At 43.5% G+C, this 27,876-nt stretch overlaps 2 protein-coding genes across 2 annotated transcripts; one reads left to right on the forward strand and one right to left on the reverse strand.

The window, feature by feature from the left end:
• Positions 1–152: 152 nt before the first annotated feature.
• tbcd (tubulin folding cofactor D) lies at positions 153–27,633 on the reverse strand. Its single transcript, XM_018757331.2, has 39 exons — positions 27,587–27,633; positions 27,209–27,386; positions 26,897–26,947; positions 26,665–26,762; positions 26,447–26,548; positions 24,782–24,928; positions 24,625–24,680; positions 24,350–24,482; positions 24,113–24,158; positions 23,874–24,006; positions 23,356–23,507; positions 23,174–23,234; positions 22,488–22,657; positions 15,842–15,998; positions 12,770–12,827; positions 12,650–12,679; positions 12,407–12,492; positions 12,070–12,150; positions 11,659–11,732; positions 11,105–11,222; positions 10,939–10,999; positions 10,806–10,828; positions 10,665–10,696; positions 10,483–10,545; positions 10,285–10,361; positions 10,044–10,125; positions 9,826–9,944; positions 9,361–9,452; positions 9,075–9,215; positions 7,887–7,970; positions 7,329–7,487; positions 6,003–6,141; positions 4,036–4,157; positions 2,727–2,804; positions 2,164–2,253; positions 1,899–1,986; positions 991–1,100; positions 738–822; positions 153–378 (listed from the first exon to the last, which is right to left on the reverse strand). Exons 1-39 carry the CDS (start codon positions 27,596–27,598, stop codon positions 364–366), a joined length of 3,603 nt encoding a protein of 1,200 aa, XP_018612847.2. The 5' UTR covers positions 27,599–27,633; the 3' UTR covers positions 153–363.
• On the forward strand, positions 16,949–22,383 carry LOC108937397 (zinc finger protein 750-like). Its single transcript, XM_018757330.2, has 3 exons — positions 16,949–17,067; positions 19,809–21,079; positions 21,422–22,383. Exons 2-3 carry the CDS (start codon positions 19,884–19,886, stop codon positions 21,891–21,893), a joined length of 1,668 nt encoding a protein of 555 aa, XP_018612846.1. The 5' UTR covers positions 16,949–17,067; positions 19,809–19,883; the 3' UTR covers positions 21,894–22,383.
• Positions 27,634–27,876: the final 243 nt, after the last annotated feature.

The raw sequence follows: 27,876 nt of genomic DNA on the forward strand, positions 1-27,876 counted from the left end.
ACAAATCTCTGGAAAGAATATGGAACAGAAAGGGGATAAGAAACTATTGGTACAAGATAAATACTGCACGAAAATACCCTTGATCTAAAAATATAGGAATTTTCACATAGTTGTAAAAGAGAAGAAGAAAACATTATACTCATGACTCTGGTTTGTCTTTTGTGTCATTTTATTGACACCTCAGCAAGTGGAACATGGTATCTGGAAATCAGGTATTTACATAATGGGACATAAAAGTAGAGGGACAAACAGGCAGAAGGGCAGACAGACCAATAGACAGAGGGGTGACTTTGTGACGCCACTGGGATGTCCGTTCAGATTCATGTTCGGCCCAATATTCCTGATGGACAGCCTGTCAAACACCTATTGGACTGGACTCTGTATGAAAGACAGGCAGAAAGATGAGCCCTTCAGTAAATACAGATGGGGATATGAGCATATTGGTGCTGGTCTGACTGTGAGATTCAAGTTGGAAATGATTCCTTAAGGAGCTGTGTAGACTGCTTCTCTCTTCATTATTTGTTTTAACCCATCTAACTTTACTCCTGTGCTCCACATCAGCAACAAACCTTGCACAACGAACGCAAGTTGTCAAAGTCAAACTGAGACTTCAGGACATTGTTCTGTCAGGAATAACAACCCAATCCCATGTCCCAGTTCTCCTCACCAACCTGTCCCCCTCCCCAAGCATGCAGCTAGAGCTGGCCACTCTTTGCGCTTGACTGTCCATCAGTTACCTTGGCAACCACAGTGGGCCTCTGTACTCCCAGCAAATCACAGAGCTGATTCCTGTGGCTTCTGACCATGGTTAAATCACCTTCCCTGAATGCCAAAAGAGAAAACAAAGAGACAGATGCTGTAAAGAAAACCACTCTTAAAGGGAAGAAGACAAAATTGATGACAATGTCCTTCATGGGTTATGGCTCCTCCCTCAACTGACACTCAACCCTAAAACCTGCCTTCTTATATCCCCTTGACATTGCTACTTACCAGTTAGTATCGCTTAGCTCAGTCATGACCTCGTCCATCACAGCAGGGTCGATAACATCATCATACATCAACAGCATTTCATAAACCTGGCTGGCTGTTGTCTTCCTTATCTGCAGAAATCGAAAAAAGATGTAGACTAAAGTCAGCAAACATAATACAATCAAAAATTACTCAAGTAACAGTAACAAGGCAGGAGCAATAGACCTGTTTTCTATGGGTGCTGCAAAGTGACATGACTTCCTCTTTGCCCCAACCACCATGTTACCTTTGGCTCTCACCGGTAGTGCTGACGGTACGAAATAGGGGCTTTGCATTGTTCCAGTACAGACTCAAAACAGGATGGACAACCTCCCGAACTCTCTGAAACATGTTTGTTTTATTCTCTTGCTGTTTTTTTTTTTTTTTTTCCCCCCCCAGCAAGAGTAGCACAGTAAAGGAAAACAGTGAGCTCGCATCTGGGACTTCACATAAAACTGCATGGCTTTTCATCAAAGGCAAGGAAAATGTCCGCGATGTCAAAAATGGAAAACCTCTGGTTAGAGAAAAGTGAACTTCATTCACTGTCAGCAACAGCAGCAGGAAGAAAGAAAACAACCTGTCACTGTATGAAGCAAAGAACAGGAGCAGAAAGGATTGAGGCAAACAGAAAGATGGTAAACCACTCGTGACTTAAGAGTAAAGAAAAGGTAAATGCCCAGGCACTGATGAATAAATAGAGCAAAGGGAGAAAGATGAGGAAGACAAACAGTCCACAGAACATACAACTTTTATCTGAGAAACAGCTCTGTTCACAGAGGTCGAAACCAGAGCAATTCACTTTTCACAAGTAGGAGCTTTGCAGTTTGGAGATCATGGAGGTCCTTCCTCTACAGTCAAAACACACACTCCAGGCCATGTCTGAGACTCACCACAGGGTAAGGGTGGCACAGCAGCAGCAGGAGCTGGAAGAGAACCTTCTTTCTGACCTCTCCTTGGAACTGAATCAGCCCACAGAACCTGAGAAAGAGGGAGCCAGTGAAACAAGCAAATTCAGTTTGGATAAAACCTTTGTGCATAAATGGTCAACAAAATTAAGATATTTCCCTTCCTGTCAACATCACTAACAGCCCAGGAGGTAGCTGTGAGTAACACCTGAACATTGTGAGGGAGAGCAAACCAGCTGCCTGAACTTACACAGCTATGCTGGAGCGCAGCTTCTCGACGTCCTTTGACCTCTTTATCCCCTCTTTGCAGAGTGCCAGAATGTCGATGCAGAACATGTGACTAGTGACAAGTAGCAAGGACATAAAGATTATTTCTTTACTTGTGATTACATATTTCATTCGTCCAGATGTTTCAGTGGCAAATTTGCCACTGTTGTTATACAATAAATACAAACTACAGCATGCGGCTTTGTCGAGAAGGAACTAATCATGTGACTGAAAAATAACTGGTTCAGCTTCCACGAGGGGACCTGCTGGCACACATCAGAGCAAGTTAATAAAATCCAAGCTGCTGAACTATCCAGTTATATCCCAGTGTTGCAAATAAACAGCGTAAGCAACAGTAATGAAAACCCTGGAAGGGCAGGTGTGAAGACTGCCAATGTTGACATCAGGTGCCACTTTCTACCTCCAGGCATGTGTGTACGTGTTTGTGCTCAGAGCTGAAAATTGTTAGCCATGGGAAACAGCTCTCACAATGTGGGAATGCGAAGGTAAGCGGGCGATGTTTCCCGAATACCCTGGTGGACTCACTTCTCCTCGCTGGTGAATCCATCAAAGCAGCCTCTGGCCAGCATCTGGTCTAACATCTTTAACAGGGGGATAAAAACCCTGCAGAAAGAGTAATGGTCACGTGTCTCTTTTCTAGATAATAGACAATTCAAAGAAACTGACACTGTCCTGACAAATTCTCTGCAAGTATAAATACAGTTTAACCACAAAATTAACAGTTCAAAATAATGCATTTTTTACATTTCTTCATTTAACTGAAGCTTTTCCCAAAGCAACTTACAATATCGAAGTACTTACAATTATTTATCTATTTATACAGCTGGGTAATTTTACTGGAGCAAATTAGGATAAGTACCTTGCTCAAGGGTACTACAGGTGGGATTGGAACTTGTAATCTTTGGGTCAAAAAGCAGAAGCTCTAACCACTATGCTAGCAGCTATCCATTTAAAGAAAGTTATTGGGAATTCAGTCCTAGGGGGTTATCATCATTAGGTTTTTAAAATTGTAAAAGCTCAGGGAGTTAAATGAGTTCAGCTGAGATGAGAAATTTAATCAGGTGGTTTGACAAGAGGGAGGAGGGACTTGTTCATTCAAGCCCTTGACACCCCCATGTAAGTCCTTCTTTACACTTTCCTCCTCAGCAGAACTACTTTTTAAAACACTGCTTTCCAGCCCAGGATGCACCATGCAACTTGCATAAACCTGAAATAATAAGTGGAAGTGTGAGCATATGACCAAAGACTGTCCTCCTTTTGTGTTCAGGTTTAGATCGCTGTGTACTCCGAGTTTCTCAGATTGCTATTACTAAATCCCAGATGGACCAATAAGAATCAGGCGCCTCTACCACGCCATTGCCTTGCTTTTCTCAGAATACGATAAACTCTTTCTCATCTTTTACGTAGCCAACAACTTACTCATCTTTTGGGATTTTCGTTCTGAAGGAGTCCACATTGAGACTGTAACAGACAGTACAGGGATGTGGTGCGATGCTTTCCCACAGAATACAATCCAACTTGGGACGCTCCAGAACCCAATGGTCTGACTTTAGCAACCTCGCTAGGGGGTATTAATATAGGCATATATGCAAGAACAGAAATGTGAACAGACACTAATGAACCTTTCTTTCAGCGAGACGTAGCTGCTCTGGCAGACCCCCGGACAACAGATCAACACTGGCTTTCCCTGAAGTGCAGGTCTGGGATCCATCATGGGCTGATATGTGCGCTTACAGATGCTTGTACACAAGTGACTAAATCAAGAGAAATGCAGTCTCCTCCCTCTGCATGTAGCATATCTAGCTGCAAAGAAAATCTATTTCCATGAAGATACCTGTCATTGCTCAGGTGGTCTCGAAAGATTTGCAGTAATGTCGCCGAAAACTGTTCCAGCATGTGCCGGTCCTGCTGGATGCCTTTCAGGTAGTCAAACAGCGACTGGGAGGAGAAACAAACCTGCGATGGGGTGAGGAGAGGGTCTGCGGTTAGAAGACGATGCAGAAAAAAGAAAGGCAGCTGGCCTGGGCAAAAAAAGAACATGAACCATACTGCCAAAGACAGTGAAAATTAACACCAGGATTTCCAACAGCATCCATCATGATTGCAAGTAAACCAAAACATCATGCCTTGTGACAGAACAGGGACTAATATGTGGTGTTAGAACTGCGTTTATACGCTTGCAGGGATCTCCAACATGCCAGCTTACTGTGGTACAAGAGCTTGAATACAGTACTGCTAGCACTAGCACGCAAAGCTCACGGGCCAACTCAGCCCTTCTTAGCTGCCTGCCCCCTGATGAGGCCAGGCGCTTAATTGCTCTTCATTATGCAAACAAACTGAATGGATTACAAGTAAGCGAGCAACCTTAGCTCATGTTATGTGCACGCGTGTGCATTCTCCCCACAGGCAGAGTTACCCTCATGAATCAAAACCCTTTGAGGGTCAGGGAAATGGGGGCATAGCGGTTGGAGGCAGGGGGGAGGAATTCCAAGCCAATGAATCCAACAGAGCCACTTTGAAGGATGTCAGGTATTTCAAATCTTCAGATCTGCCCAGTATATAACTCTAAATGGATACATTTTACCAAAACATTTTACAAAAATATTTCCTAGCTGAAGCTGACGTTACGTTTTTGCTTCTGAATAATGACAGTAGAACAATGAGTGTGTGAGACAAAGATTTCTCTCATGAAATAATCATGCTTTAAGGGTCAAAATTTTTTTAGAAACCATGACTGGCAGTTGGCCAGATAAGACTTTCAGCTGTAATTCTTGACTAAACACACCCAAAGAAGTCTGTATATGAAAGTCAAATCTGAAAATCTCATCATGATGAGAAAGAAAAAATTAGATAAAATACAATTATGAATATTAATACAACTGGCATTCTGTAGCCCTTATTTCACAACACACGTGAAGGACATGGGTCAGATGTCCAGTTACAATATTTGCATAATTTTAAGCATGTTTAACTTTTAAATATTTCAAACATCTTTATTTTACCAACCGACACATTTACTTTTGTGTCGTTTGAACAATATTTAACAAATGTTTTAAGACTAACCAAAAAAATGTTACTACATATCAAACGGCCATGGAGAACATATGCAAATCACGATTCAACCCTTTTATTCTGCACATTTTCTGAGCTTCTTGTGCAACAGTTAGCTGTAGTGACACAACCCTCAAACATAGATACACAGCGCCTCCTACTGATCAGCTGTATTTTTACCACATTTCCCCAACACCCTATAACTCACCACACCACACACAATCAGCAAAATCAGAGAACCCGCATCCTGTACTCTTTGAAGATACAACCTGAGCTGTGAATGCATCTCTCAAGTTTTTCCTCAGCTTCCCCAGTTAGCCTTAATTCTGATTCTCATCTCCCCTCCTGGACAAGTGTTTATGTTGATGTTACTTCATTTAGCAGACACTGTTCTCCAAAGCAACTTCCAGTGAGCACTATGTACTATTATCAGTCCACACCTTATTCACCCAAGGTGACTTACACTGCTAGATACACTACTTACAATGGGCCACTCATCCATACATCAGTGAAACACTCTCTCTGTCACTCAAAAACTATAGGTGACTTACAATCACACATCTACCCGAACAGCATGTGTTTGGACTGTGGGAGGAAACCCATGCAGACACAGGGAGAACATGCAAACTCCACATAGACGGAGCGGGGATGGAACCCATGTCCTCTTGTATCACCCAGAAACTGTGACACACTGTGCCAATGAGGTGTAGGTTCAATTCTGGTCGTAGTTGCAGATTTAAAGGAACTTGCCGTGGATGCTGTGAGTCCTCCCACAGACACGGTCAGGCCCAGCAAGGTGTGGTACTGGTACCGGGGCAGCCGCAGCAGTTGTGTGATATGCGGGAAGGCCTCCGATGGAGCCTTCCAGTTCAGGGGCACTGCCCTATCGCTGTAATAGGGGGAGCGCAAGGTCAGAGAGCAACATGGAGACCACAGAGCAAAAGATCACCACAGGGAGAACAAGATCTGAGATCACTGAACATAAGAAAACAAACTTCAACCTAAACATTCAAAGCAGTGACAATCAGTTCAAATTACAATGCTGCTTATTAATTTTCTCCACTGCATAAAACACTTCTGCTTTATCGCTGGAAAAGCATGCTGTAAATTCCTGTTGTCATGCCACTGAAAATATGATATCCTGACAAGTGGTACCCTAGGTATAATCATAAACACATGGGCCCCGAGAGCTAATGACATAAAAAATGCAAACTCGATTCAGCTGTCAAGGCATTTCAGGTTGTTCCGTTGTGCTTTGAGTTTCTAGTTACTATCTGCTTGTGCTTTGAATTTGAACACTTCCCCTGTGGTTTACAAAAGAGCTGACAACACTTATCAATGGTTTACCACATCTGCTCCCCCACTTCCTGCTCTTAACTGTGGTCACTGTGGTTTATATCTGTGGGTTTGTTGCTCTGGACGATGTTTATCAGTATGCCTGCCTAGCATTGCATTATTTTATATTAGATTAGGTGACAGCTGTAACCACAGTTAAGTGAATTAAAGCTGTGTAGTGATGTCATAACAAGGTTGCCATGGCAGCTGTTGCTTGTTAGTGGAACTGATACTTAAAAACCTCTAATCTCAGCAATTTGTGCCACTGTTTTTCTGACTCAGGCTGTAGGTATGAGGCATCATTGCTGACCCCCTTTTTCACCAGATCAGTGCTGTTCACTTGCATTGATGTCAACAGAGCATCACTCTAAAGGCCAAACAGAAATAACATCTCTGTTTCCAGGGGCTAAAATCAGAGCAATTCACTCTTTTCAACCACTGAAATGTTACACTAGCTCCTCACGTTAACAAATGGTCAATATTCATAACTGAATGAAACACTGTGGAGACATCGTTGCATATTCATTTTAAATTATTTGAAGTCAATATGATGATGAAATAAAAGTCTTACAGAGTATTTTCCTATGGCTTTATCTGAAATTTTTACAGACTCTAAGCTTTTACTGATTGTCAGTGACTAAGTTACAAACAGTCCTAACTGTGTTCATAAGGTGAGAAGCCAGTGTACAAGCCTTCCTAATAGCCCTTGGGGGAGAATTAGTTTGAGAACCATCAACTCACACAGGAAAGATGGCCAGCAGCTCCTCGCGGTGGGGGATGTGGGGTACTACAGGATTTTTGCTGTGCAAGAGGTCCAGAAAGATGGTCCCTGCGTGAGCCCGGCATCGGTCGATCTTCTCTGCAGCTTGCTGAGCCAGGCAGCACATCATGCGCTCACAGCTAGCAAACAGACAGTAAGAGAGATGGAGTTTCATACACCTCAACACACAGCAGGAATACAGCAGGCATTCACTCACACACACACACTTCCTGGAGGGCTGTGTATACGCAGGCTTTCCTCTGAATCAGGCAATAAGGATGTATATCTTTTTGTTTTTAAGTGTGAAATTCTAAATCCTCTCTTGCGACTGCAGTAACTTGTGAATAATCATGCTGTATTTTGGAGGAGTATCTGTCAGTAAGTAGTAACAAAAAATTACATAGCAAGTGGGTCTCTTAAGGCAAGATAATGAGGTCCCGTGTAAATTATTATCAGTTTTAGAGCACCAAATCTGTCATGTCACCAAAATATGTATGCTTTGCATGTGGAGGAGGACTCGGAGCAGCAGGGCATCTCACAGCTCAGGAGTGAGGAGCTCTGGGTCGCTGGCGACCACCAAGAAAGTCACATCCATGAGGCTGGTCATGGCGGCCTCTCGAACCCTTGGGTAGTGACAGAGAAGCAGGGAAGTTGTAGAGAAATTCCATATTAAAGTAAACAGCAACCATCACAAAAACAGACAGAGCATAATCAAGTTGTCTTTTAGGACTGACAGAGCAGAGTCATCAGAGTTTGAAGGACATAACCGTGCCTCAAAGTTGCCTTGGTTGGGGAGAGACAGATATGCTAAACATCCTATAAGATGACATTTAGTTATTTAGAAAACGCTTTTCTCCAAAGCAACTTCCAATGAACTTTATGTATCAGCCCACACACCTTATTCACCAAGGTGGCTTACATGACTTACACTGCTAGATACACTACTTACACTGGGTCACTCATCCATACATCAGTGGAACACACTCTGTGTGTCACTCACATACTATGGTGGAACCTGAAGAGCATGTCTTGGACTGTGGGAGGAAACCGGAGCACCCAGAGGAAACCCACACAGAGACGGGGAGAGCATGCAAACTCCACACAGACTGAGCAGGGATCGAAACCATGTCCTGTCGCACCACCCAGGTGCTGTGAGATAGCAGCACTACTCGCTGTGCCACTGTGCCCCCGTACATCACGAGATGAGTGACATGACTGTTTGTGACCCCAAGCACACGGCAAACAGACCAAGGTGCTACAAATCTCCCGTCCCGGTGGAAATCCGATGCTCTCCAAGCCAAATCCATATGTCTGTCAACATCAAACAGAAGAAGGTCTCACTGATTCTCCAAGAAAACAGACTAAGCGGTTTCACAACAGCATGAAACCCAAACAACCGCTGGTGTTTCTGGGAGCCAAAGAATGGGTGACAATACAAAGACTCCAGTATTTTCTGATTTCTTTTTGTAAAAAAGATCTATTCAAATGGCAAACGCTGCCAAACATAGGTCAAGTTTATCTAAGGAGAGTTAAACAGAGAGGAAAACTGGGCCGTACTTGCAGAATTAGTCAGGATTTAATTGCCCCTGCAGGGCTTTCTACTGAAACTCTGTGAGATGACATATTCCTCCGTGAAGTGTGCATAATCCCACAGGTGGTCCTTCAGTTCTTCAGAGGGGAACAGGCTGATGGATGGGTATGAAAGGCCACAGACAGCTGTCACTCACCAGGACCCTACGTCTCCTCGGCTGTCTGTGGTGTAGTCATTCATGCAGTCCAGTAAGGCACCATAGACTTTGGTGACATTGTTTAGGCACAGAAATGAGTCCGGCGAGCCCTGTGTGGAGACCCCCGCAGTGGCATATACCCTGCGAGAAAGAGTAATGAAGTGGGGGTTTAGGCTGATCAGGAACTGCAGGATGAGCTGCCAGACAGACAGGATGCACAGGTCCACCGTGCAGTGCACTGGCAGGCTTAGGTGCTTGACCTGGGAGTAGTGGCCCTCTAACTCACTGTGCTATAGCTGTAGCTGCATCTTTCCTGGACTCAGCAAAAGTCACATCCTTCTGGGTGATTCTGCATATTTCTTGGAGGCCTTCCAGTATCTACAGAACACACACAAATTCTGTAAAAAGCAAAACTGCAACAATAATTGTAAAATAAATCACATTTACATTTTTTAATTTAGCTGATGCTTTTTTTTTCCAAAGCAAATTACAATTTTAACCTACTTACAGTTAATTATCCATTTATACAGCAGGGTAATTCTACTGGAGCAATTAAGAGAAAGTACCTTGCTCGAGGGTACTACAACTGGAGGTGGGATTCAAATACAGCAGCTCTAACCACCACACTACCAGAAGATAAAATACACATAAAACCAATGACTAAAGACTTTACTGCGTTGACTAAATTGAATGGCGCAACAAAGATATCAACCCTCATCTACCAGCGTAAGCTCATGTGTGTGTTCAGCACCTGCTGCAGTTTGCTTCGGATCATGAACCGGGGCAGTGAACCCAGTGCCAAAGCACAACCACAACGGGTCAGAACCTCCGGACTCCTCAGTCCTGCGATGTACTGGGTCACCAGCTGTTCTGCTCCAGCAGACAGAAAACACCAAGAAGTTACAACTCTGCGTGCTGTCTTTGAGGGAGTTTATCCAAGCCCTGCATTCTTCCCCTAACCCAGCTCACCCTGCATGTCTGGATCAGCCACATCAGGTTTGACCTGGTAATACTCCTGACACAGTGCCGACAGAGCTGACACCGCAGACTCCTGAAAGGAGAGAGCAAGTGATAGAAGAAAAGAAGGAGAGAAAACAGGAACAGAAGTAAGAGAATGAGAGGAAAGGCAGAGAAAATCGACCTAAGGACAAAGACATTAACTCTGTGCTTATGTGTGTACGTTTGTGTGTGTATGAGAATCCCTCTGTACCTTGATACCCTGCCTGGCCCCACTAGAGAAGAGGTGCAGGCTTTTCAAACTGTCGTCAATCAACCACTGCCAGCCAACTGAAACACAAAAGGTAATGAAGTGTCACTGGACCCTCAACCTCCAGGACTGGACAGGAAACTAACCTGTCAACTGAAACACGACTGCTCTTTCAATCACGAACCACAGTTTGTGACTCACCGATAATGGGGTCTTTATGGAAGGGCATTCTTGAGAGTGACATCTTCTCAATGAGAGCACAGACTAGGGGGAAGAGAGAAGAAACCCGGCAGGTGAGGGTTTAACTCTTTCCCCAACACAGCAGATCCATCAGGGCATAATCAGCCACCAGAGTGATGCAGAAAGAAAACATTCATGTTTACCTGATGGCCTCATCAGCTCCCCTCCAAAACCCCTAAAGAGAATCAAAATCAGAAAAAAACAAACATTTCACTGACTGTTCATTTTTCCCTAAAGAAAGGTTTCAATCAACACATGAGGAGGAAATCAGTTCAATCACGTACCTGTACTGCTGCCGATCAAACAGCTGCAAGAAAAAAATTATTTTACCATAAATCAGAAATCAGGAATTTGAATATTCTGTCTAAGCATACAGAATGCAAAGACTGAAACAAAACACAAGTGGCACAGACTAACCTTTTGGTGGATGCATTTTAGCTCCTCAACAGAGCCTGCTGACAGGAAATCAGTCACTGGCCTAGAACAGAGAGGATGTCACAAACTATGTATTTCATGTATTAAGCTCTCTTCATATAGCTACACAGAAGCAATTATAATAAGAGGGGTTTTTGTGTCTTCTTACCTGTCAGTTGGAGAGCCCAGTTTGTAAAGGGCATATATAATCTCAGCACAGGCCAAGATGGCTCCGTGTCGACCATGCAAGTCCATATTTGTTGCCATGGTCAGCAGTTGTGGCAGCACTGGTAATAATAGAAGTTGCTGTATGAATATTATCACGTGTACAATGAACACCCCCCCAGAACCATTATACCAGCAATTATCGTTCATATTTTGGGCACCAGGTTGCCATAGCGGTTGAAGGTGTTGCCTTGCAATGAAAAGACCTATTAAGACCTATATTACCACTGATCATGACACTTACCCTGAATTGATACCATAAAAAAAACTGCAATACCATATAAACGGGTATATAATTGTAAGCAGCTCTGAAGAAAAGCATCAGCTAAATGAATGAATAATGAGAACCATATGAATCATTTCCCAGAGTTGAAATAAATCAAGATTTGAAACCATCTTTAAGTGGGAAATGTTTTACTGGATTGCAGTGCAACAGTTAAGTGGACCAATGAACTGACAAACCAAAAACTGACAAATGCCTTGTACTTAATGACTTACCTATGTTTGCCATGTACTCTGGGGCCTGTGGGGTGAGGCTGTGTAGTGCTTTGGTAGCCAGCTCTCGGATCGATCTAAAATCAGCAGCGCATTGTCAACACCAGCCCTCAATAAATGGCCCCCAAGCAACTGCAAAACTCTCCAAAGACCACCAGGCTCTGTTAGAGTCCTAAAGGCTTGCCCATTTGGTACCCAAACATCTAGATCTGGAAGGCATTCGAAAGAACTTAAGAGGCTCGAGAAACACAAAATTTTCCCAGGAGGTAGAACCATCTCAAAATGTTTTGCCAGAACACATTATTATTTATTAAATACTCTATTGCTTTCTTATGTCAAGTCAACAACGTATGGTATGATTCTCTAGGGATGCCACTTCATCCTGTATTTCGAAACCATTTTGAAAGGTCTTACTTGTCCCAGTGGTTGATCTTCATGGCTACCAAGTGGTCAATCATGGGCTTGGTATATTCTGGGAAACTGGCAATGTAAACGCTGCAGGGAAGGCAGGGAGAAGATGAAGAGATCCATACATAATGGCAACTCAGAGTAAAGATATTTCATGATGTGGGTTTTATGAGAAGAAAATTGTCTGCAACAATGAAGCACATAACTCCTTTGTGGTTCTTTGGTGAGACTGGCTAAGAATGGTCAAGATTGGTCTGACACTGTCTTTGAGCATGAACATGTGGAACTAAAAGGTAAAAACAATCTACCTCTGATCTTATCCTCACAAACACACACCACTCACCTGATCATCTGGTAGCAGTTGCTGAGGTTGCCCACTGCGTAGTAGTCTGCCAACGTCAAGATGTCAATGCCGTGAGGAAATGTCCCCTGAGGAGACAACATGGTACTTTAGAGCCTGAATGCTTACAGCCACAAGAGGAGAATAATAAACCAACCCCCTCTCTGCCAATTTATTAAAGAAGTAAAGGAACACTCTCTCTGTATGAGATCCTAGCTATCTCATGGTGCACTTCTGTGTACAAACCTGTCTCCCAACGTTCTCCTGGAAGGCAGCCTGGGAGAGAAGAAGAGTGTTAAGAGTTTAAGTGCCAACTTCCAAAACTACTGAGAGAAGGTGAAAATGAGGGCAAAGACAGATGCTTACCGAGGCTGCTCTCCGGCAGTTCACATTCCTATCGAACACAGTGGTGATCACTAGAGCGCTAGAGATAGAAACACATGCTGTTACTCGATATTAGAGGAATTAATGGGCACCCTAAGCTGAGACTGATATTTACACAAATTGTGATCAGCTAACATTGTACACCACACAGTCTACAGTTATAGAGCACAGTAACAATGATTTAGTGATGTTACTGCAATCCAACATCAAAATGGCAGCATGTCAGAACAAGGAACAATGTCTTTAAAGAGTAAATATTATTTGGAACTGCACCATGAGAAGAACATGAAAACTTGTTCTTATCCTTCAACTTGCTCTGATTTGGTGTGAAATGTTTGCCTTTAGCAATTTTAAGTGTGTGAAAGAAATAGCTCAGCTGCTTGTCTTTGAATTAAGCAGCAGATCTGTCTTTGCCTATCATCCCACCACCCCCCTTCTCCAACAGTTCTCTCATGAGCTTTTTGGACTCTACCCTGTCTTGTTGCAGGTGTTGCCAAGTTTGCAAAACCACAGACAAGTCCAATCAGGACCTGGTGGAGACAGCGGGCGGGATCATAGGAGGGGGCGAAGGCGTGTGAACGCTCCAGGCTGGGGTTCCCACTAGCACTGCAGCAGTAAGACAGAAACTGCCCTCGGGGCAACTCCTTTTCATGGGAACGTAGGGAATATGCTACCATGGCAAACTATGGAGCAGACCATGCCCCAGGGCATTCTGGGATTGAGTGATTTGCTCTGCAGAGGGTTCTATATGCTACATCTCCAGAGCAGCCAGAAGAATTGTAGAGTTGCCACCTTGCACTCAAAGGACCGATGTTTGAGTCCCACCTCCTGCTGCTGTATCATGGTACTACAAATTGTAGTACTTAAATTCCTCCAGAAAAAATTGCTGTTATGTAAAAGGGTAACTTATTCTAAGTATCTTAACGTTCCAAGTCACAGTAGAAAAATGAGCCAGCTAAACATAAAGCGCATGATAAACACATAAAAAATTTAATAACTTTGTGATTAGGAACTACTGAATAATGGGTAAATCTTTACACAGCTACTCAAGTGATGTATATTGGTTTATATGGTGGATTGTGACAAATTAGATGTATTCTAGAATCATGTGTCTGCACACGGATCTCTCCAAATCTCTCCTGCTGCTGACGTAATGCACTTATTGTTTTTTTTCCTCTGAGATGTATGTTGCTTTGGGGAAAGACATATGCTTAATTAATTGATTTAAATGTAATATAAAAATATATAAACACAACATAACCTTAGCCCATATCTGACCCTAGGGTATTTTCCACTGGCCTTCCATCTGTTCCCTTAGTCTAGCTTCATTCACATGAAGAGAATTTGTTCGAGCGGGAGTTCGCAGTTTGGATGGCACCATCCTATATTTACAGACTGCAGTTCTGATTCCATCCCATTAAGCGTACAGGATCCTGGGAGAGACAGCCTGAAGGCCCCGCATTTATGCTGAACAGCTAACAGGCAGAACAGCAGTAAATACCGCTTGGGGCCAGATAAAAGTGTGACAAACTCAGTGCGGGGGGGGAGGGCTCAGAGAGCTCTGAAACAATGTCTAAGAGAGCTTAGAGGGTGGATGAGGATATACACATAAAACATATTCCTCCACCCATTCAAAAAAACATGAACCTTTACTAATTTCCTTTTCTGTGTACCCTAAACTCCTAAACTGCAGAAAGCAACAAACACAATCTCTGCCAGCAGCATTAATGCCCCCTCTAAAAATGCATGCAGAAGGAGCTCTCACTGAGTGAGGAGGCTGGCCATTGAGTAACAAAAGATGAGCAGGACATGGCATGTTTGCCTCCTAAGCGTCAAAAGAGCATCGAAACTTGCAGTGGAGGTGAAACCTGGAGAAAGGTCAACTAGGAGGGTGGGGTGGGAAAACTGGTGGGCTGGGGGAGGTTTGGGAAATGAATATTAGGAGTTTGCAAACACAGTAGCGTCATGCTGCACTGACAGTATATCAGGTGTGTTGGTGGGATGTTGGGGGTGAAGAAGGTAGACTGCATCCGCAAAATGAAACTCAACGACAAATGATGAAGAAACAGCCACTGCTGATGAACTGCAGAAAGGAAAAGCAGGTTTCACGTGACAAGGGAGCCCATGGGTCATATCTAAAGGCACAAGCCACACCTACTGGCTGCACCAGAGTTGCAGCTGTTCCCCAGAGCTCTTGAATAACATGTGATAGCAGTCTTCTCACTGCTTCTTTTGACAGATGTAGTAAATACCCAACAGCAACAAAAATACTATACTACAAATACACCATTCAGCCATGAACCATGCAGTCAATCCAAACTTTACAGAATTTTGACAATCTGGACGATAATGGGAAGATCTACATTTTTTTCATTTGTCACCTATTCTTAAGAGTTCAGTACACATGCCAATAAATTGCATTTTTCATGAGAAATACTCATTTCCAAAATGAAATAAAATACTTAAAATCTACATGGACTGACAGGCCAATAATTAGTAGTTACAGCCGTTAAATTAAGAAAAACTGGTTTTCAATTGTCTTTTACATTTGGTCTTTTAAAGGCTGGAGCATAAACTACTCAATAGCTTATATTTAAAATTTTAATTATATGCACTGGGCTCAGTCATAAAAGCCTCTGTCAAACTGAAAGTTTCCATACATTTTCACTCCTTTCCTGTCTGTGATGGTACTCTGTGACACATACTGTTCTGCATCTAAAAAAATCCATTGCTGTGTACTCAAAAAAGAGTAATGTTTTAAAATGTTCTGAAATTAACTTTTGAGACTTTGGTTACAAGGTGTCGCTGTAAAAAGTGACAGGGTGTGTTTATTAAGTATGTACAATGGTTTTGACATTGAGCAGTTTTCTAAAGGAAAGAGGATTATGGCTTAAGTATAATGAAACAAACTATTTCTTTCCACTAACAGGTGAAAAAAATGAGGCACTGACACAGTAGTTATGGGTCAGTTTAATAGTTGTTACTGGCGTGGCGCAGAGGAAATAGGACACCAGCGGAGGATGAGGATGGGTGAGGAGGGAAGACCAATGGTACCTGGCGATCTGTGTGACGAAAGGCTTGAGCTCCACAGGATCGTAGGCCCGGGCAAAGGCCCAACACACATAGCAGGCGGAATCACGCACGTTGGTGCCCACGCTGCACGCTCCCCTCTTCTCGTCATACATCAGGGCCTTCAGAATGAGCGGGACCACTGTGACGGCAGACGCCAGACATGAATAACAGTACAGAGTGAACGTAAGTGTTACCACACAGTCTAAAGAAGCATCCACATTATTATTTATTTAGCCAAAACCTTTCTCCAAAGAACCTTAATTTTTTTTAAAGTTTCTATACTAAGAAAGTTACAGTAATTTACTCATTTATGCAGCTGACTCATTTTTACTAAAGCAATTCAGAATAAGTACCTTCATCAAGGACATTACAGCAGGAGGTGGTATTTGAACCTAGGCCCTTCCACTGCAAGCTAACAGCTCTAACCACCACACTACACAGCTACTCTGTTGTCAGGCAGACACCAATTTATGAAATAAATTAAAGACTTCCTTTTTTCCCAGGTCTGGCAAGAACGGCACTTCTCTAAGTGTACAACATATTGGTAGAAAATTTATAATATGTGTAGAACACGTTCACAATTATTCATTTAGCAGACATTTTTCTCTGAAATCACACACAATTCAGAGTTAACAAAAGTACATTTCACAAGGGATTACATCCAAACACATGATTATCAAAGTACAGTTCATCTGATACCACAGCTTTTGCTGGAACACATTACTCATGTTGGTACAAAGGTGATTGTGACAGATGGTGTGATGCAAACTTATGTAGCTGAGAGGAGGAGAGTAATCGGTAAGAGAGACACATGCTTTGGCATCCTTCTTAATTGCTGGAAGAGATTCAGCAGTTCTGAGGGAGAGAGGGAACTATGTTCTCTAGGCTGCTTACAGAGCAGTACAAACTAACCTCAATAAAACAGTAATGCAGAAAGGTTCAGGTCTGGCTGGAAAGGCCTGTTCTGGGCTCTGCTGGATTACCTGACCACACCTCTGACGCAGGAGGACGAGAAAGAGTGTGAGAACATACACACAAAGACACACACTCTTGCGCACACACACAGACACACTTGCGAGCGTGCGCGCACACGGCCAGGTGAAGAAGTACCGCCCGCATGGGACTGATTAACAGACAAGCGCACGTGTCCCTGATCAGACGCTCTGGAAGAAAAGACTCAGGAACATCAATCCTCAGGAACTCTCCAGGTAAGACTCACCTCCTCATATCCATTACACTAACCTCTCATTACCTGTCAGAATTACATCTGTGCAGTACTTGGAATACATATCATCAATTTCAGTTTAAGCAGTCATTTCCTACATAGGTACATTTTTGATGAGCGGTGTATTAAAAATGCCAAACATTATTTCCAGTGGGGAAAATGGGGCGAGGGGGATTGAAGGGATACGTGGACCAGAAAGTGCGATTTACCGACACTATACCTGCGGCTGCAATGAACTACACACGGTGCCATAAAAAAATTCAAAACAGCCCTGTTTAAAGGGGAATCGAATTTTAAGGTGCAGTTGACAGAAGAGGTGCATGTCAGTTGATGCTACCATGGTTTTGTGTTCTGGTTTCAGGTACTCATGATTTAACAATTTCTTAAATGAGATACTTTCATAAAATTAAAGCAAGTACAGAATATATGTGGGGAGCACAGTGGAGGACTTGTAATAAAAGGGTTGCTGGACAAATTCCAAGGAGGGCCCTGATTTATAACCTTCAACACAGAATGAAAACTGAGCTGAAAGTATCAAGATGTGTAAAAGGATAAAGTGTAAAACTGGATGTTAAGGGCACCTCTTTAGATGTGAGCACTTGCCATGCAACTAAATGGAAAGGAATAAGAGCCCTATCCTTACTTTTATCCTTAAATTATTATTTTATCCAATGGTGGGAGCTGAAGGAGATACATTGGGCAAAACTTTAGTCCTCAGGGTGGAAAAACTCGAGCAACAGCTTCCTGCCATGCTGCATGACAAGCAAAGTTCTCTTGGGTGCGGTGTTGAAATTCTGGTTATGAAGCCACCAAAAAGACATACACGTACTCTGCATCTTCTCTGAGACTCTAAAAGACACCCTGCAGCTAAACTTGAAGACAATGGAATAGTGAGATGGTTTATATGTATCACTGCAGGATTTTTTTTTGTAGACTATAGGAATATGGTACCTTTTCAAACATACTGGAAATACTCTGGGGAAAATTAGGAACATCAGGAACATATTTAAATTTAAAAACACCCACCCCCCTACTTGCAGTGACAGCTGGGCATTCAAGAAAATTAATCTGAGGGCTTAAGGCAGACTTAAATAGCCAGGAGGCAGGGAAAATACACATTGAGGGTGATACTGTGGAGTAAATAGTGCATTCAAAGAGTACATGACACCTGGTCTGTCTCCTGGCTGACTTTCACTTTTGGGACGATGAGTGCGGAGGGGGGCTCTGAAGTCATGAGAAGCAGGCAGCTGTAGGTTCCCACAGCAGTAGGTTCCGTGCAAGTCACTGCAGGCTCTCCACTTTGCTCCCTATTCCCCTTCTGAAAGGTGCTTAACAGCTGACTTAGGATCTGTTGCACGCTTCTACAACGCTTCACTTCTCAAACAGTGGCAATGGAATTTAACTGATCTAGGATCAGATGGGAAGATTAGTATTTGTCCCACATCCTCAACAAACCTATTTAACCTACTCTCAGGCCTTGGTCACAAGTCATCAAGTAGTCAGACTCAGTTACAAAATATCCTCTACAAGCAGCAGATACCTTCACAATTGGTCTGCTTCAAGTGCTGCAGCAAGTCTTCATTGCCCTGACTAAACGAATCCAGGAGGGTCTACCTGGGGCAAAGAATTTAAAAAGCAGATGTTTTAATCAAGGCAGGAGGCGCGGTGGCACAGCGGGCGTGGCCAGGGCCTGCTCTCTGGTAGGTCTAGGGTTCATGCCTTGTGACAGACTGGTGTCCAGTCCAGGGTGTGTCCTCTCCCCCTTCAACCTTGTGCCCTGTGTTGCCGAATTAGACTCCGGCTCGCCACGACCCCGCTCGGTACAAGTGGTTTCAGACAGTGTGTGTGTGTGTGTGTTTTAATCAAGGAGAGCGGGGGGGGGGGGACTATTCTTTCAATGACCCCAAGAAACTCAAAAATGCCAAAAATGTAAATGCTAAGCTGTGTTTATAATAATAATAATAATAATAATCATAATGAATCTCTGTGGGAAAATTCACTCAGATTGTCACTGTCACTAAAACAGCACCAAAAGCCCATCTTTGCACTGTGGGTGAAAATCTCAGTGCCCTGAGGAAACCCTCAGAAATCCACACAAACATGGTGAGAACATGTAAACTCTGCGCAGACTGAGCAGGGACTAAAGTTATGTTCTCTTGCACTGTATAGGTGCTGCACCACCACACGCGCGCATGTGTGTTCTTTTATCAGTTAGACTGTCCTGTGGAAGACAATTTTTACTTTAAACAAATGTACCAAGTGACAGGATCCCACAATACCGGCAGGCAGATGGTTTGTTTTGATTACTCCACATTATGACAGCAACGTTTACGGTGTATCTGTTCTCACTGCTGGGCAGCACAGTGATGTTGTGGGTAGCAGTGGTACCTAACATCTTCTAGGCTGTACACTTTGACATGGGTTCAAATACAATTTAGTGTGGAATTTTCAGATTTACATGGCTCTCCTCTGGGTGCTCTGGTTTCTTCCCACACTCCAAAGACATACATTTCAAGTGAATTGGACGACTCTGAATTGTCCATAGTGTCTCTGTAACACATAAGAGAGATTGCCCTGCATTCTGTCCAGCGTATACCCTTCACATCCTATCCTTCCAGGATAGGGTCCAGACCACTGTGAACCAGGACTGGACCAACTCTTATTAATAGTTAATGAACTGGTTAATATTCTTTTTGTGAGTTGTTGTCACTTTTGATCTTTTAGGGTCAACGTCTTGAACCTCAGCGACATAAACTTTCCATCACCTGAAGACAGACAACTTTTGACTTTCTGAACACCATGAGCACCATCAAAGTGCAGAAGCCGAAGAAGCCTCACTACATTCCCCGCCCCCTAGGGAAATCCTTCAATTACCAGTGCTTCCAATGCCCCTTCACATGCAATGAGAAGATCCACCTGTTCAACCACATGAAGCACAATCTGTGCCAGAAATCCATCTCTCTGGTGTCCAAGCAGGCTCCACCCCAGGCTCAAGACCCCTGCTATGTAGTAAGCCCTTTGGACAAACCCCTTAATTCACCAAGTCTAACTGGGGAAAGCATGGCCCACACAACGCACACCAATGCAAAGCAGCTGCAGTCTGAAGCAGAAGATGAGAAAGTCACACCTTGCAACAATTTACCCAGCAGCCCCACAGAGTCAAACTCTGTGTCACAAGACAATGGTGAAGAAAAGAAGCCTGAGATTCAGACTTGCCCCTCAGCTTCCTTGCTCGCCTCAGCTAAAACCACTGACAACCACAACACTCTGCGAGTACAGAAACCACAGGTGTCCACCAATCAACCTCTGTGTCACAATTCAACCCTCACATGGTTTCCCACACCCACATTTGGCATGTACAACTTTGGACAAAAGGTTTATGGAACAGACATCATGACTTCTGACTACTCCCATCAATACCCAACATATCCATCACACCCCCTCTACCAGGAACAACAGCTGCTTGGGATCAGCAAAGAACAAGAAGGGTCATGGCCACTCCAGTTTTATCTCCTAGAATCCCAGAGACCCTTGCAGTCTTACCCCCTCTTGCCGGATTACTTTTCTATGGCACTAACAGATCAATATTTCAAATACTACCAATCCCTTAACCCACCTCCACCTCCTCCTTACATAGCATGCCCTGCCCCACTTTACTCATCAAAAGACCCTTCCCTAGAGTTCAACGGCAGATTCCTGGAGAACAGGGAGATGGAAGTTCCTGTTCAAAACTACAATTTCGGCAACCCGTTTGCCCTAGGCATGGGTGGTCACGACCCAAGAGGGCAGAAGTGGGCAGGATTGAGTCCCAGGGCTGCGTGTTCAGCTTCTGGATCCCCGGAGCCACCAGTCACAGACGACTTCCCAGTAATGGTTTCTGACATCAACAGAGCTGCTGAGCCCTACCAATCTGGGTACAGAGTTTCCACTCCACAGCCTATCAGCAAAAAGGGGATGAGGGCAAGGGAGGACAACACTGTGCAGCAGGGACTGAGGTAGGACATAGCACATAACTGTACACATAAAAATAGAGCTGGTTTGATGGCTACATTAATAAACATACTATTACACATAGTATAGTTCAGGATCCCTATTTTGACCAACACTTTATTCAGATGTTTTCAGCTGTCTTTAATGTTAAACACTTGAATTACCAACATGCTCATTAGGCTTGTGTCCTACTGTTCAAAAAGGAAAAAAGAAGTAAAAAGTCAATTAAAATAGACAAAATATGTTCATTTATAAAACTCTTTCCATTTCTCAAGTGCTACAAAGAAACTGCTGTTGCTACTGAATAAAATTCTAATAACATTATTTTTAACTACCACATAATTTAGGTCTACAGGGGAGAGGTCAGAGTCAACCATGTCTTACTCTGCTAATCCTAAAGAAACTCCAGATGTCTCAGAGTCAGAGGAAGAACAGATGTTGGCTCTTGACCTTTCCAACAGAGACCAAGCTGGGGCAGGTCCCATCTCGGACTCCTATAGTAGGGGGAGCTGTTTTGAACCAGAGGAGGTGCCTCTGAACCTCTCTCTCAAGGCAGTCCATGACAGCCTACCTCCACAGAACCACTGCTCTCCCAACCACTGGTCACAAGGCCTTGGTGTGAGTAAAGAACAGGAGCACACTGCTGCCTTTGCGCTCTGTCAGCTAGCCAGCTCGGGCAGACTGACTGAAGGCTGCCCCTCCACTGCCGCAACCCTGGCTCTCAACGGAGGTACCGGAGACAGAGGCACAAAGAGGGTGAGGATCTACAAAACTTCCAAGCAGCCAGCAAAGAGAGCAAAGACCACGGCTGCATGCTGAACTCTGAGGAAGAGGCCTCGTTGTACCTGACCAGGAAGAACATCACCCTCCGTTATAGCAGAGTTACCAAGTGTGACACAAAACGCAACTGAACTCAACAATTGATCCCAGAACCCTTCACTTACACTTCACACTTCCTATTATGAACATGACAAAAGCTTGATGCCAAATACTGATAATACATGAACAATGACAGATACCAGGTGTATGTTTCTGCATATATAACAAGTTTATATATGACAATCTATAAACAAACCTGTTATGTAAGGTTTAAATGTACATTTGCAGGGTGAAATGTATAGTACTGTGCTTATCTAAAGGCACTGTGTATCATGGGTGAGTAAATATTTATTACTTTGAACACTGCTGTGATCACTGAAAAATTAACAGGAAAGGGACATGATATTTAAATAAATTAAATGTTTAAAACAGTATCAGCAATTACAATGCACAAAGTCACTTAAATAATGACATCCAACAAAAAAATAAAAGATTCCCACTTTTTCTAATATCACTCTATGCATGACTGGTGAACAAGAGGAAAAAACTGAGGTCTGACTGACAGGTGAGGGGAGCGGAGGGTCAGGTACGCACCATCAGGAAGACGTGAGGGCAGCAGCAGCCCCCGCCGACCGAGCTCAGCCAGGGCCAGGCAGCCCCCATGCCACGCATTGTCGGTCTCTTGGAAGCTGAAACACTCCAGGACTGAGGCCACAACCTCATCGGCCAGCTCCACAGGGAGCCTCCCCGTCACTCTGCCAATCCTACAGTGGAGGATATGGGACCACAACCATGTGTCACTTACTTCAAAAACCTCCGCAGCCCTGTTTATTTTCAGTACTACAAAGACACCCTTCATCTTCTTTGGTTTCTGCATGGAATATTAATCTGAGAGCAAAGGTCTGGCACACCATAAATAAATACATTATTATATTTACATTTATTCATTTAGCCAATGCTTTCCCCAAAATGACATATTGTACTTAACTACTTAGAATAACTGACCCATTTAATCGAACAATTTAGCGTAGGAGGTGAGAGGTGAAACTAGAACTTCCGAGTCCAGAGGCGGCAACTCTAACTGTTGCCACAAAAAATACATAATTATTTACATTTGCATTTATTCATTTAGCAGACGCTGTTCCTCAAAACAATGCATATCTCAGCAAAATTATCCTCAATATGTTTACGTGTTGGTCATAGATATGAGAGTATATTTCGCCACTGAGATAAAACGAACTGTACATAACCTCTCGGCTACAAAAGGCTATGCGTCTTACCCTTTGGCTGCTGACCAACGAACAATGGTTTCTTTGTCCTTGAGTCCAACCAGGAGTTGTTCTGCGCATGACACAGACAAAAACACTCCAGGATTTTGACAGACACAGCAAGCTGCACAAGAAAACAGGAATTCAAACATCAAGAGCTCTCCTGGAAAGTATGGCGGGATAGAAACACGCACCTATAACGTTCTCAATTTCCTCAGGAATGTCATAGTCTTCCTCCTGGGTGGCCTGCTCCAAATCACCATTCTCTACCTTGGATTGCGCCTGTTCGGTAACCTTGGTGGGCTGAGACAGGTTCGCGGCTAGGGAGCGACTTCCTCGCTGGTATCTAACAAAAAAGACAAGACAACCGAGGTGTTCCATCCATGCTTGTAGCTTTATCTACTTTCAAATAATTCCACTTGTTATTTTTGGACCATAATCGTGACAGGTGTCTGCGCAGATGGCAAAAAACCACTACTAAATAAAATGGTCCAAGACCAACCAAGACTCTCACTCCATCTCTGTTATGTATAATTGAGCATGTCCTGTAACAAGCGCAATGTACACTTAATTTTAAACTTAAACTACCTGGACAGTGATCGTTAAAGACTTTTTCAACTTCTAATGACAAAAAAAAAATCATTCAAGCCATGCCCACTGTCAAAGCCAAACACAGTGCTCATGCTACAGCCCTCTCACTATGACCACTCACCTCCACTTAGCCAGGCGAGGCTTGAGCAGGGTCAGGCCCAGACGCTGAACCAGTTTGATGCCCAGTTTCCGCAGGACAGTTTGGTTGCTCTCTGCCAACCGCCGTTTGTCCAAACACTGCAGCACGGTGGGCGCTGGTGGGGAGAGAGCAGTCAACATCAGCAATGTGTACATCAAAATCATGTGTCTACAACTTCTATATCAACAATGACTCTGTCAATATACACACAAACAGCTTACCATACAGCAGAAAGTCATCTCGTTTCCCATGCTTAAAGAGCTGTGCCTGAAATACAAATGCCAAATGTCATATACACGACCTGTACTACTGAATCAAGTTTCATTTATTTCCTGTTGTTGGAACATTTATGCAGGATGTTTGCACATTTCAGACATTAAATGTCAATCAACTGCAAATGTATGTTAGTTCTACTGTGCCTCTCTGTGTACTGCAGTCTACACATAGTGGGTGTTTACCAGACTCTGCAGTGCCCCATCCAACATCACAGTCCCCTCCATGGTTAAATCATGAGTCTGGGACATGATGGTCAAGCTCCAGTCCAGGAAGTCTCCCAAACGCTTCTGTTTCACATCCAGACGTGTCAGAAACCTGAAATTAAAAGCAGAACCATTGGCCTTAAACCGCCCTTTGTTGGACAACTATTAGAATACAAAATACAGGCATGTTGAACTCATTATGCCGAAACAAAGCGGGCACAAGATATAAGTTAAGGAAATAAAGCCACTCTTACTTTGAGACCAGTATAGATGCAGCATCCCTAGATGAGTCGCAGACAGTGAGGTATGACTGCAAATGTCAGAGAGACAAGTAATGTAATTACATGCATAGAGAAGATCAGAATGTGAGCAAAATAAATGTGTGTCTTGCAGAAGTGAAGCAATCAAGACCTTTGCAATAGCAAGGATGCGGTCCATGATTGGCTCTCTCGCTTGGCCGGATTCTGAGGTCAGGTGTCCATCCAACCGAGAAAGGTCAAAAGGTATGAGACAGGTCATGGAGAGCCACAGCAGCAGCATGTAGCGAGTCTCCCATGTCTGGAGGGCAGGTAATCAGGAAGAAAAGCATGAAGACCACCTTTACCATAGACATTGCCACACTACCATTCCTAGGTACTCTGTAGTTTTTCTTTTTTTTTAACTGAATGCATCCAGAAAAAAAACACCTGGAAGCAATTAGATAAGAATTCAGTTTTAAACTTTACTTTAAACTTTATTTACATTAACATCTGCTTATTTAATTGGCACTTTTCTCTTAAGTGACAATGTTAAGCTTTGAACAATAATTTACCGATTTATTCAAATAATATATTTTTTTTTACTAGAACATTAAAGAGTAAGCACCTTGCTCAGTAGTATTATAGATGAAGGTGAGAGTCGAACCTGAGTACTTTGAGTGCAAAGTAGCAGCACTACACACTACCATACCCGTGTCCCTATAGTATCCTAATGTGCCATACAGGAAAAAATATAAGCACAATATGCAACATTTGGTAAAGGCCATAGATTACTCGTTCATTTACTAATTTAAAACCCCAATTCCAAATATGTTGGGACAGTATGGAAAATGCTTTAAAAAAAAAAAAAAAACAAAAGGGAGCGATTTGTTAATTTACTTTGACTTGTTCTCAAACGGGGGGAGGCTGGTGGCATCGTGGTTGGAATAGCTGCCTTTGGCTCCAAAGGCTGCCGGTTCAATTCCCCTGTCTGGGTGTAGTGCCCTTGAGCAAGTTGCTTGCCCTGCAATTGCTCTTGTACCTTCGCCCGGCTATGTGCCTGGGTAACTAGTTGTGGCCCTGCGATGGACTGACGTCCCGACAAGGGTGTGTCCCCACCCGTTGCGCCCAATGTCTCTGGGATAGGTTCACCGCGACCCCACTCTGGACAAGCGGTTATTGAAGTTGGTTGTTTTCAAACAAAAAAAGTATAAGGACAAGGTATTTGATGTTTAACCTAATCAACTGCATTGTTTTTTGACAATACATAAATACCTTGTGAATTTACTAAAATCACTCCTTTTTTTTTTTTTTTTTTAAAATGTGACACTTTCTGAATGCGGGGGCGCGGTGGCGCAGTGGCTTGGACCACGGTCCTGCTCTCTGGTGGGTCTGGGGTTCGAGTCCCGCTTGGGGTGCCTTGCGACGGGCTGGCGTCCCGTCCTGGGTGTGTCCCCTCCCCCTCCAGCCTTACGCCCTGAGTTGCCGGGTTAGGCTCCGGTTCCCCGCGACCCCGTATGGGACAAGCGGTTCTGAAAATGTGTGTGTGTGTGTGTGACACTTTCTCCAAAGTGACTTACAATATTAAGTTATTTACAATTGTTTATCCATTTATACAGCTGAGTAATTTTACTGGAGCAATTTAGAGTACGTACTTTGATCAATAGCACTACAGCTGGAGGTGGGATTCAAAACTGCAACTGTTGGGTCCAAAGGCAGCAGCTCTAACCACTACGCTACCAGCTGCCCACGGCTTTGTATGCAGTATTTGAACCCCTGTTGAACTGCGACAAGGTCCTGTATCTGAGAGCATTCAGACTTCAGGAAGCTTCTCATTCACCTGATGGTCCTTGGGATTTTGGCGGCTCAGAAGATCCAGAACTGGGTGGACATCCGAGACCTCATGTGGCAAAAGCTGCATGAAGATCTTATGGCCTCGCACCTGCCATCAACACAAGGAGTCAGACCCAAATGCAAAGAAAATAACATTTCAATCACTCTTCTGTTTTTTGTGAAGACAAGGTTATGTTTCATGTTATCAAAAATGCTTGAGATCACCTTTGAGATTACGTAGAGGAATTTGAATGCTAAATGAACGAGTGGAGGTGGAGACTGCTCACTGCGGATCTGCTCCAGCAGCATGTTCAGCATCCACTCTGCAACAGAACAGCCAGATTGTCACTGACAAAGCAAATCCACTGTACCGAAGATAATACACACCAATGACCAATAATATTCATTGCTCCATGGACACTCATCAGAATTACATGTATACATATAATGCATATACCTAAATGTGGATCCAGAAGATGGGGCTGCTCCTGATACTTGTCCATGATAACTGAAAACACACAAAGCAGCTGTTTGCCTACAATTTCTCATTGTGACATTTGGGGTCAATCAAGATCCGACAATGATACGATTAATAAAAGACCTTCCATCAAAGATCACTGTAATGCAACACAGGAGGAAAGTCTTTACAACACAAGCTAATGACCCTAAATGATGATGACGTCATGATGAAGAGGCTCAGTGAGGAATTGGGCTCTATAACGTATTCTGATGAAAAAGCAATATTTGAGATGAACGAGGCTCTCCTCACACAGGAACCTCTCCGTAGCCTTCTCCCTGTCCTTGTCCACCAGGTGAGACTCCGAGAGCCCGGCGATCAGGGCTCGGCTCTCTGCGCTGTCAGAGTCCGCGAAGCCCCCCAGGACACAGACCGCTTCGTCCCCCTCCACGCCGTTCTCCATGTCCGCGGCTAATTTTGGCTTTGAAACCTTGAGTTGAGGAACACGATGCCGTTCGTGTTGCGAACAAGCAACAACACGAAATGAGTTAGCACCGCTGGAAAGTAGACAACCAAATATAAGGGTCGTGTATTAGGTTTACACTATTTTCATTACCTATATACCTTTTTTTTTTTTTAAGAAAATGTTTATAAAACGCGATATTTCAGAACCGTTAGCATATTACCCACCCGATCTGTCATCCGCCCCTCACGTAACTCTGAAGCTCCCGCGAGCCCTCGCGAGACCCGGATGCGGAAACGGTACAGGCTCAAAGGGACTAAATTTGATACGAAAGTCTCTGTCGCATAAGTCACAGTCACTGAAAACATCAGAATACACTTTCGGATATTCAGTGTTCTTTTTATTACACGCTGTGCAGACTGGTTTCCAGAGTAACAAGACACCTCCATTTTTTATCTTTATTATTCTTACATCACATGCACTCGAAACGCCAGACGCTACAGTCTGCGGAAGTCAG

This window comes from Scleropages formosus, chromosome 8 (assembly GCF_900964775.1).
Source record: "Scleropages formosus chromosome 8, fSclFor1.1, whole genome shotgun sequence".
Classification (NCBI taxonomy): Eukaryota; Metazoa; Chordata; class Actinopteri; order Osteoglossiformes; family Osteoglossidae; genus Scleropages; species Scleropages formosus.